This window comes from Cynara cardunculus (genome assembly GCF_001531365.2).
Source record: "Cynara cardunculus var. scolymus isolate 2C chromosome LG 8, CcrdV1, whole genome shotgun sequence".
NCBI classification, from domain to species: domain Eukaryota; kingdom Viridiplantae; phylum Streptophyta; class Magnoliopsida; order Asterales; family Asteraceae; genus Cynara; species Cynara cardunculus.
In genome coordinates this window covers 20,587,259-20,599,386 of record NC_037535.1, presented here as the reverse complement: position 1 = coordinate 20,599,386, position 12,128 = coordinate 20,587,259, and the positions used below count along the sequence as shown (strand labels likewise).

The 12,128-nt window shown below is 36.1% G+C and overlaps 1 protein-coding gene across 1 annotated transcript; it reads right to left on the bottom strand.

Annotated features, from left to right (window-relative positions):
- Positions 1-334: 334 nt before the first annotated feature.
- On the bottom strand, positions 335-5,657 carry LOC112517248 (TIP41-like protein). Its single transcript, XM_025124619.1, has 8 exons — positions 5,425-5,657; positions 3,076-3,261; positions 2,404-2,479; positions 2,009-2,125; positions 1,846-1,905; positions 1,705-1,746; positions 1,478-1,606; positions 335-647 (listed from the first exon to the last, which is right to left on the bottom strand). The coding sequence occupies exons 1-8, from the start codon at positions 5,562-5,564 to the stop codon at positions 537-539; spliced, it is 861 nt and encodes a 286-aa protein (XP_024980387.1). The 5' UTR covers positions 5,565-5,657; the 3' UTR covers positions 335-536.
- Positions 5,658-12,128: the final 6,471 nt, after the last annotated feature.

Here is a 12,128-nt window from a genome sequence, read left to right as displayed (position 1 = left end):
ACATAAAAATGTCTATATTACGTTTCTTGCCCTAGGGGTTGAGATATACAAGTAATCATCTATAAACCATAAAAGCTACAAGCTAGCTTCAGAGGAATGTACTGTATAACTATTCCTTCGACTATTCATACTCATTTTCATACTTACTCATATCTCTATTCTAACTTCCGTTTGCACCCTATATCCCTTTTAAATACTCTGCAAAGCTTGGAGGTTCACACCGATAAACTATATTCGACTACAAAGAATATATGAAAACAAGACAAATTTCAAGCTGCGTTTTGTCACATCTCTGTCTTCTCACTTTTTGAGCTCATATTGACAATGTACAAACTAGACGAAAAAATAACTGAATATACATCATCAAATATTGTTAATTAGAATTATAAACGCTTTGAAGCAGCAGTTACAGGACATAATAATCAGAGTAGAGGTCTGCCTCTTTCACTTTTCCAGAAAGCATATATCATCGCTTCTAATTGTTATACTAGATACAGAATTTTCGAAAAGTTGATAATACTGAAATAAGGTAAAGCTTACAGGCTATCAGGGACTTTAAGCTTTTGGGTCTTATGCAAGACGATGGGAAGCCTCTGGCTGATGACGTTTGGATCATTATATGAGGCAGAATCAGAAGGATATCCTTTCTGCACAATTTATTGATGAACTTAACAATACATTCAAATTGCATTATTTCACAATTAAAGTTACAGACATTCTTAGAACTATAAACTAACAAACAGAAGAATATATTGGAGACCATTTCATATCAAGATCATAGCTGAACCTAAAATACTAACCAGTTACCGATCAATAAAAATATCCGAATGAGAATCTGGAATCTGCATTCTACTCAAATCAGTATGAGTATATCGATAGCAACCATCAATTTACCATTTTTACCTTTTCTGAAGATAAGAGCACCATTGTGAAATGTGTACCAAGTCCATGGTTTTTCTACAAAAAGTAATTGTGGTGAATTTGGTGGTAACTTTGTTAGTTACTCAATTAGTATTTAGAGGGTGCTATATTATGTTGATTTAGTTTATTAAGGGGGGAAATTTGGTTATACTCACGTTGCATTCACGACTAACATGTAGGACAACCTATTTGAAGAGGAGTGAATAATACCATCATGATTTATTGAAAATGAATCGAATGTGCGACGCTTGTTCTATTCCAAATTATTATGATACACTAAAAAATCAACAAAAAGTTAACCATTGACCATTCAACAGTAACATCTAAACTGCAAATGAATGTAAATCAGGGGAGGAAAAAGAAGAACGGATTTTTTTCTTTTCTCCTGTTGGGGGGAACCCAACCTGTAAGCATTCAAAATGACAGGCACAACTTTTACACTCCAAAAACCAACAAATCACACAATTTATGCGTTCGAGTGGTCAAGGAAATGGTATAATACAGCAGGAAAGTTAAACCAGGATTTTAATATATTTGAGAGAAAGAGAAGTCTTACAGAAGCCAGTGCCTTGAATGTACTTTCTCTCCAGCAGATCTCTCTAAGGATAACAGGCTTTGTATTCTCACTGAAAGTGCAAAGAATACGAGTATCCCTTAATCTCATAAGTACACCATCAACTCTGAGCTGTAGCACAGGAATAGCCCAAAAAAAGAAAATAGAGTCATAGAAGGTTCAGAACGCACATATTAATTTAGTGGCCAAATGCATAAAAGAGAACTCACCCAGAAACGTAAGAGAAGAAACCAACAAGTAGGCATCACTCTCTAGAAACCACAAGAAAAAACCACCTCAGTCATTCAAGTTAAGATGAAGCAAGCTTAGCTAGATTAACCAGAAACTGTCATTGAGTTCGAGATATTTACCACTTTCACAGTTAAAAGCGAGACTCCGTTATCAGCCAACTCATCTTCATACAAAATCACCTATTAGCATAGAGCAAGTTTGGTTATCAAGGGAGAGAAAGAAGTCAGAAGTTACAATATACATTTGTATCTGCTAGCATCCTCCATCATCCAAGTCACCAACCTCATCATAAAAGAGAATAGGTTCTTTAGATGCCAGTGCAACCACATTAATCTGTTCTTCACACTCCTCCCATTTAAGACAACAGCTGTTTCCCTCAGAGTCTGCTTCACTGCCAGTCTGATCATTAAAATAGTAGCACCCAAGAAAATCATTACATGGTCTAGAATATATTTAGAAGCCGTAACCTTCCATGTCAGAGAACAAAAGCAACCCTTTCAAAATTATATCAAATACTCTTAGCAATACAATGTGATCTGGTCATGTCATCCCCCAATTCACTTTGAAGTGCATAGTAATATTAAACAAGACGATGGAAGTCATTGGATATCTCAATTCTCAACTCCACCAGCATGACAAAGATACAGATAGAGATGTATAAATAACTAAGGATTTACCTCGACAGTTTCACTTCCAGAATAAGGTGTGGTGAAAGTGTAGTCATAGTCTAGAATCACCTGCTGAAAGGGTTTGCTGCAAATGCAGAAAAATTTAAATGTGAGATAGCATGGCACTCTACAGCAAACTTGCATCTTTGTAGATCGGTTAACTATTACAAAAGGTCAAAGAGAATACTTCCTTTAGATGAGTGTAGCAAAATCAATTAATCAAGATCACAAATAAGTCTCAAGTCATAAATCTTGAATGCAGATGTTATTGACATGCAAACAATCATAAAATTGAAAAAGATTATATACTAAAATGTTAAAATAGAGATTGTTAAACGTACAAAAAGGGGCGCATTACAGCAGGCGACCTTGTATTGCTACATGAAAGTGGAAATTTTGGGTAGTCTGTAATGACGATAGGGTACCCTTGGCATGTCTAGTTTTTCATTATGACCAAACAAATCAGACAGCACAATTCGTAACTGAACATATATGCACATTTAATTCCAACATATTTTCATGTAAGATGATCCCAAAAAAAACTACATGTGGTACTAGCACTCTAGTTTTTTCTGGTCCTCAAACTTGAAGTTTTGTTCTGCTCCTATTGTACATAAAGTTTTCAATTGCTTCATGTGATTAATGCTCAATCAACTACGAATTAAGAAGATACACCGTAACCTTCTAAATTTCCACTGCGCAGCTGCAGGAACTTCAACTGGTGGCAGGGCTTCTTTCTTCCAGCCAACTAAAGCATCATAAGCATTAAATTGAATTTTTGTTCCACTGCTCATATGCTTAAGAACCAAGGAACTGTCCCCAAATATCATCTCTGGCAAGTGGGATGTCTGAAGCTTTTCTTCCCATCTGCAAAGCATATTAAGAGAGAGTATCGAAATTATCAGGAATGAACAGGAATTTTTGGCTAGGATACTGGGCAAGAAGAAACATGTGCCATGGTATCTATTAAAAGTTTGTGCTGTCGGTGCAAGGTATGAAAACAAATTGAGCTACGTGTTACCTAAATAACTAGATATAGAAACTAAATACCTTACCTTAGATTAAAAAAAACTAAAAGAAATTATCCTATCACAGATAATAATAACTAAATACATTGATAAGAAACTGTTTTATCAAAGAGTATTGCTGGAGCCAAAAGAAGAAGAAAAGGGTAATACTAAAACGTTTAGTACTTTAACTTTAAAAAAATCTTAAATATATAGTTTAAAGAACATAGGACTGCAAGAACAAACTTGTGATTATTCCATTAAAGATAAATTCACTTGTCTTTAATGGAATTGGAACACTCGAGGTAGCCTTGGCCACCTCTAGTTCTCACTGAGCATCGTACTTGCAACCTATCAATCAGTAAACAACAACCATTCCAACACAAACACGTAGATGTAATGATATACAACAATAAAACACTGCCATATTATGACAGATTTTGAATTATTGAACAAAACACATCCAATGTTCAATTCAACAAGCAGCCCAAGAAACATCAAAAATATAATCTGAAGTGAACAGTATGATACAGACACAACTACTTGTAGTACTTTTAAATATTAAAACTGATGATACACAAGAGAACATCCCATGCTCACTTGTGTTGATTATGTATAGTCATGGTTCTACTTTGTGTATTTAATGAACATCAAGTATCAGAATAAAACTAGGATAAATGAACCAGAAACAGTATCAAATATAAAATACTTGCAGAGGTATAACTTTGATGTAAACATTGGTTATAGCATAACCTCTAGGAAACTGACAGTGCAACATGCTGAGCAACCAACCTGAGTGTGCAAAATGAACCATAGAATATATTACTATGCAGAAGTCAGAGTGTAGACAGTAGACACCATCACTGAGCTCTTATGAGCTGTCTCTACACAAAAAAAACTCATTTGGAATGTCAACATATAAAGCTTGAATGTGTAGATTGTTTGGGAAACGAAACTTGCATTTGATCTCATTAACAAGTTCATTTGCTGATCAAAACAGACATCAAAATCCAAACAATTCTCCAACATGTGGATAGCAAATATCTATCATTAAAGCTTCTAAAAAAGATAAGGCCAGTCATCACCTCATTTGTCATAGACACAAAAAAAAAAAGTCATTCTAAGAGCATGTCGAACCTTGATGCCAAAAAAACACCAAAAATTAAAAAAGTATGCCCATTAATATCTCAACTCCAACCACACTCTAAAAACATCAAAGTTGTGGGCCATATGAAAATGATCACCAAATCTGTGTGCCTAGGGTTTTGTCGATTGGAGATTTATACAGCATTATTGCCGTTCAATTTGAAGAGCCGGCAAAAACCACCAGATTTTGGCGGTCGGTTGGAAAGGAGTAACCGGCAATATTGAAGTTTTGCCAGATGGTTGGAGATGCTCTAGGCACCCAATCCGCTAAACTCAAATGTATAAGAAGCTTTTTAGAAGCTTAACTCTAGTTATACAAATATCACTAGTATCTTGTCTAACGGCGGTTTTTTACATTTAATACCTCTAAAATAATCCCCTATTGGTGTACTATGAGCTGGAAATGATCAAAGATAGGTTATCAACAATCTCAACAGGTTAAGATCGCTGTTAAATGCCAACCCATCAATCCAAATTATTGTACACTAGTATTGTGTATTAACCGATCAGCAGCTTTATATTGCACATTAGCCACCTCTTTGTCAAACCACAGAAATAGCTAGTCAACTCAAGTTCATAACATATAGAAACTCGATTGTAATCCAGAAACCAGTTCCTTATGACCTATCGTATGATAAAAACAACAGCAGTACTCGATCACTCTCCAATTCGTAGGAACCACAGGCTTGATCAAAGAGGTTACATAAAGTGTCTCCAGAACACCCGCAAAAAAAAAATACACATTATAGCGACGACTTAATTCGTAGTATTTCCTATTCAATAGGAAAAAGATTCTTTAGCAATTTTAACACCAATTTAATGTAAAAAATAAGTAACATGAGGCTAAATTGAAGAAAAATGAAGAGAGAAAGCGTACGATTGGAGGTTGAGGGAGGTGAGAATAGAACGATTACTAGACTCGATCTCCCAGCCACGAATGCGGAGTCCTCTCCGTCCGTCCGGCAGAAGCTCGGCTCCGGCGGCCTTTACTTCTTTCTCGTCCGCTTCCCACTCCATCTTTGCAGTAAACTATAGCATCTAGGTTTCAATGAATACCCTCTCCATATTTTACAGTTGTCGTAAAAAACCCTCCTGAATGAATATTGCACCATTTCCTTTGGTGGCGACTCGTAGATAAATTTGATATGGATCTACCCGTTTCGGGTCAAATCAGTTATTCGGATGCCCAGGTTCTTCTAACTCTTCACAAATAGAAATGAAAGTAGAGGCGAACATCGTGTGAGAAGGAAAAATACGGTGATCTGAACTCTTGATCATTTTTAATCCATGTTTATCTATAAATTGTGTTTTAGAAGGGAATTGATTGGTACATATCTATATACCTCTTTAGTGTTGACATTCAATTAGGATTAATTCAGTTCTCTTCTTACGTTTCTCATTATAGTTTCTCTCTTATCGAAACCCAACCCTGAAATTTGATTGGGTATAATTAACCCAATCTAACCGGCGGTTAACATATGAAACGTAGATAATACACATTTTATATACATTGTATAGTGGTGAGTGGCCAATTTTTGTTAAACATGACTCTCTTCATCATTCTGCTACAGCAATTTTCTAGATGCTTTTTATATGGTCCAGGTTTTCCTGAGGTGCACAGTCATACCATCATATGGTATTAGAGCCACAGCTCTCTGGCAACAATGGTTGAAACCCCTTCCTCCAAAATTTCGTCTTCTTCAGATGCCTCGCTACCTAAATATAATCTCTCAAACCCTTTATCTTCCCTTTCTGTTTAGCCTCAATCAAGTTATTAAATGATAATTATATTTTTCTGGAGAGCACAAAATATTTCCTTATCTTTATGGACAAAAGCTCTTTGAGTTTATTGATGGATCTATTCCTCAACCCAATCAACAACTCCAACTAAATCTTGATTTCATCATTTGGTTTCAACAAGACCGACTCCTACTATCGATTCTCATTTCTTCCCTGTCTGAGTCAATTGTAGGCCAAGTCTTTCATCGTGGCACTTTATCTGCTGTTTGGTATACTTCAGAAAAACTTTTCACTATCAAATCTTAAGCAAGAATCATCCAGATTCACACCCAACTGACAACATTAAGAAAGGGGGAGACCTCGTATTGGAATATTACAATAAAACCAAGAGCCTTGTTGACTCTCTGATGAATAATTTACAACGTATTTTCTTGTTGGTCTTCGATCTGACTTTGTACCTATTGTTGCCTCCCTCATCCCTCGATCGGATCCCTTTTCTACAACAAAACTTCTCAGCCTTCTTCTCAGTTTAGAGGCACGACTTTTCCATCATACTCCCTCAGCATCAGAGATCTCAACAAATGTATCCATGAAGAGCTTCTCGTAGAGGTCATAGTTATGGAAACCAGGACTGACAAGGACAATTTTCTAATAGAAAGGAACAGACCTCTAATTCTGCTCCTGGTCCAGTCCCATTTCACAAATACTCCAAAAACCATATCATCTTCTAGGCAAAAGCCCACATGCCAAGTCTGTTCTAAACCATGCCACGTTTCCCTTACATGTTGGCATCAGTTTAACCAAGTTTTCCAAGCCTCCCCTCCATCATCTTTCACAACAGAAGGTCACTACTCTTCTACCCCGATTTAGTCATCTATTGTAGCCACACCATAGGTTACTTGTCCTACTATTCCCTACACTCCAAGTAACCTATGGTATCCAGATACATGTGCAAATCAACACAACACCAATGATTTTTATATCTTAGACACCATCTCGACTTACAATGGGTTTGATTCAGTTCAAGTAGGTGATAGGTCTTCTTTACCCATTAAACACACTAGCTTTTCAAACATCTCCACCCCCAACTGGTATTTTTTAAATCAAGCATTTGTTACATGTTCCATCCATAAACAAAAAACCTTCTCTCTATCTCTTATTTCTGCTATAGTAATAATGTTTATTTTCAGTTTCATCCTAACTGTTTTTTGGTAAGGATCAGAAATCAGAATACTCACAACACCTTACTCTGAGGGGAATCTAGAAACAACTTGTATGTTCTTTCATCTACCATCCATCTGAAGAACATCTTAGTGAACACACCTCAGTCTCTTATTGGCACTCTCGTTTAGGACATCATTCTCTTCGTCTTGTCCAACAAATAATATCGAAGTACTCTCTACCTGTCCATGGTTCACTATCACCACATCAATGTTCCAGCTGTCACTCTGCCAAGTCTCTCCAGCTTCATTATCCGCCTTTATCATCTAAGTCCCCATACTCTTTTTATCTAGTTTTTATCAGATGTATAGGGACCCTTCCCAATTTTATCTTCAATGGAACATAAATACTATGTCGTTTTTGTTGATGATTTCACTAAATATTCATGGTTGTGTCCCTTACGAAGAAAATCCAATGTTTTACCTACTTTTTTAGCCTTCCACAAACAAATGAAATTTTGTTTAATTATTGCATTAAGTATTTCTAATCATATCGAGGGTGAATTTCAATCATCACCACCTGTTTTCACCAAAATCAACATTCATCATCGAATATTGTGCCCTCACTTGCATCTCCAAAATGGATCGATTGAAAGAAAACATAGACACATTGTCGAGACTAGCCTCAGCCTCCTTCACCAATACATCCCTTCCCATCAAAATTTGGGATTTCGTATTTTTTTATTACAACTTAATCTATCGACTTCCATCGTCAATACTGCAATACAAATCTCCACTCCAACTCCAATATCATCGGTCCCCATCTTATTCCACCTTCCGAATGTTTGGTTGTGCATGTTGGCCCAATCTCTATCCATACACTCGTCATGAAATTGAACCACACTCTCATATTTATGTATTCATGGGATACAACAACGATCATCAAGGGTATCTTTGTTACTCTCACTACACATAAAATTTTCACCAACCATGATGTAAACTTTGATGAAACTTTGTTCCCTTATGCTTCACACACCTCTCCATCTACATCGACAAATCCCACCACTAGATTACATATATTCATGCCTCCTAACTTTGTGTCTCCGTTTGTTGATTCCACTTATCCACCACCTTCTTATCATCTAGATCAGTCCCCAACCCACTCCAACTCTTCTCCACACTCTTTACCTATTCCAAGCACTCACTCTCCATCTGTCCCATCCTCTACCACTCCAACATACACATGCGCTAATTACATTCCCCTAGAGCAGATGCAAGTTTCTTCTTCTTTATCAGAAGATAGTCCTCCTATCATGACCAGTTCTCACCACAACATTTTCAAACCCAAGTTTCATACTAATGGAACGATCTTGTGGCCCTAAAAAAAACCCACCAATTTCACTGTTGAGACCTTTGTTCATATCCCAACCAGTGTGACTTCAGCCTTACGTGACCCACAGTGGACTCTGGCTCTCATTGATGAAATGCAAGCATTATTAAGAAACGGAACATGGAATTAGTTCCAGCTCTCCTCTCATAGAATATAGTTGGTTGCAAATGGATTTTTCGTCTGAAGTACAAAATTGATGGCAAGATCAATCATTACAAAGCATGGTTGGTAGCCAAAGGCTTTCATCAAATGGTTGACTATCACGCCACTTTTTCTCCTGTGGTTAAACAGGTCATGGTACGCCTTCTATTATCTATTGTCGCTTCCTGCGGCTAGTCTATGCAACAACTTGACAAATAAAATGTTCTTTTACATTGTTTCTTTGATGAAGAGGCTTATATAGCACAACAGTCGGACTTCACTCACCCCGATTATCCTTTTTTTGTATGTCATCTCAAACGAGCCAACTATAGCCTAAAACCAACATTACATGCTTGGCATGCAATCAAGAAAGCTTCTTAAGCTTGATTTTCATTCATGCCGAGCTGACCCATCTCTGTTTTATTATACGCAAAAGAATGCTTCTCTAAGTTAATTTATGTTGACGACATCATCATAACAGGTTTTTCCACTTTTGCGATTAACAAATTGATCAACCTGCTTGTAGAATTTCCTGTCAAACGATTAGGCGAGCTCTCATACTTTTTGGGCGTCGAGTCTCCAAGTATTCAGATGAAATTCATCTTTCCCAAAGGAAATACATCAATGACCTCTTGGAGTCCACTTGTATGATTAATGTCAAACCAATGCAAACACCAATGGCATGGTTCGGTTTACCACTAATAATCATGACTTCTCCAATCTAAAATAAACTCTAGTGTTATTCGTACAACCTCCATTATATGTCCTTTACCAGGCCCGATGTCTCATTTGTAGTAAACAAAGTCTACAAATTCATGTACGCTCCTAAAGACTCACACTGGTCAGCAATTAAACAATCCTACGGTACCTCCATCATACAATGCATCATGGTCTACTCATTCGAAAATCCAATACTCCCCAACTTCTTGTTTTTTCTGACACAGAGTCACCTTATATTGTTCTTTTTCCTGACATAGATTAAGCCGACTGTCCCGGTGATTACAAGTCCAACTGTGGTTTATGCATATTTTTTAAAGACAATCTCATCTCCTGGAACTGAACAAAAAAAAACAACAAACCATCACCTCGATTAACTACCAAGGCAAAAATACAAAGCCCTTGCTCTAACCACGTGTGAGGTCATTTGGCTTCAACTTTTACTACAAGAATTGGACATCTATCTTCCTTCCCCTCCTACTCTATATTGCGACAACATCGGCTGGCAACTAATCCGATCATCAAATCTCGAGTGAAGCACTTGGACTTGGATTACTACTTCGTCAGAGATTGAGTTAGTGCAAAATCACTCAATATCTCTGTTGTTTCCAGCAAAAACCAGCTAGCGGACATCTTCACTAAACCTCTCCCATCAATACGGTTCAGCTCGCTTCGTTCGAGCCTCACTGTCTGTACCTTCCCGTGTAGCTCGAGGGGGGATGTTACCTCACCATTCTATTATAACAACTTTCTAGATGTTTTTTATGTGGTCCATACTTTTCCGAAGTGTACAATCAGGATTGATTGGCCCTTTTTCCTTTTACTATAAGTATCCTTGTATTTGCTCCTTCAAAAAATAGCATGTGAAAATAATAAAACCTAATTTTTGTCATACCATCGTAATCTTAATAGCTTAATCTCCCTACATGTTACGGTATAGTGCCGACACTCAATCCGAATTTGAATCTCGTTAAGGCAATGTGAAACAAGCTCAATACCAGGTTTGTATTGGAGTGAAAGATATCCAAAACGGTAATTGTTGATTAATGATTTGATTTATTATCTTCGATTCAGACTTTTGAATTTTGATTGTAATACCTAGATACTTAAACATGCATACATACATACGTACATATCGAGAGAGGGAGAGGAACCGAAAATTGATTAGAAACCCAGTAAACGCTTACAACGCACCCCGTGTTTCTTTTTAGGATAAATATTTATCATGAATAACATATTCAAGATAAATAGAGAGAGACATTTCTACTTGTTGGGTCGCCTACCCACCGGTACCCGACCTTAACAAGGCGAAGATTCTCAGCTTTGACGGGTAACGGGGCAGAAAGGGGGTTTATTTTCATACCCAAAGTGGGAGTAGGGATCGGGGACGGTACTTTCAACCCCCAATACGACCTGTTTAAATTTTTGATTTTGTTAAATATATGTATGTGTATAAATATATATGACATATATATTTGATTGTCGATATTTGTAGCTAATGTAATGACGATTCATTTTAATCTATATTTTAAATACATTTTTTTAATTGTTTGTAGGATTCCCCAAACCCCGTCAACGATTCCCTTCACCTCGAACCACGTCGGAAATTAATCAAGACAAGATCAGAGATGGAAGCTGCATTACCCATCCAATACTCAGCCCATTTCCATCCTTGGTAATAAGGGGGTGTTTGGGATTACTTATTTGAAACAACTTATCTTTTTCTACAGAAAAAAAATAACCAACTAATTTAAGTCAGAAGGGTATAACTTCTTTAAAAACTTCTCATTACCGGTTTGACACCGGTATAAGTTGTTTATCCTAACACTCAAAAATATTTATTAACGATGTCACACAAAAATAAGTCAATAAGTTTTTTTTATAACCAATCCTAAACACCCCTAAATATTAAAAAAAAATTCGAATCATACATTAACACGTGAATCCTGAAAGATAACATCTCGAATGGATGTCTTTTATTTAAATATCACGCATTTAAATAATATTGGGCGGTTAATTAAATATTTTATCTATACTATATTATAAAGCATTTGGCTAAAACTCTTAAAACTCTTAAAAACTCTTAAAAATTCTTAAACTCGTTCATCCCTATCCGATTTCATCCCATATCTGAATTCGTGTAACTAACTGCAGATAAACACAATCAAATACAGGATAAAAATCTCATTTTAAATATCAAAAAATCTAAAATATAATTAGGATAATCATTGAGTTCTAACAGAATACCTTAATTATTATCTTTATAAAATGTTATATTATAAAACCAAAAATAAATTATTTCATTATTAAACTTAAATTAAATTATATATAAAAAAATTTATACTATATTATAAAGCATTTGACAAAAACTCTTAAAAACCACTTTTTATGCGTAAAATACTGTTTATTAATGCATATTACTTAAAACTCAAG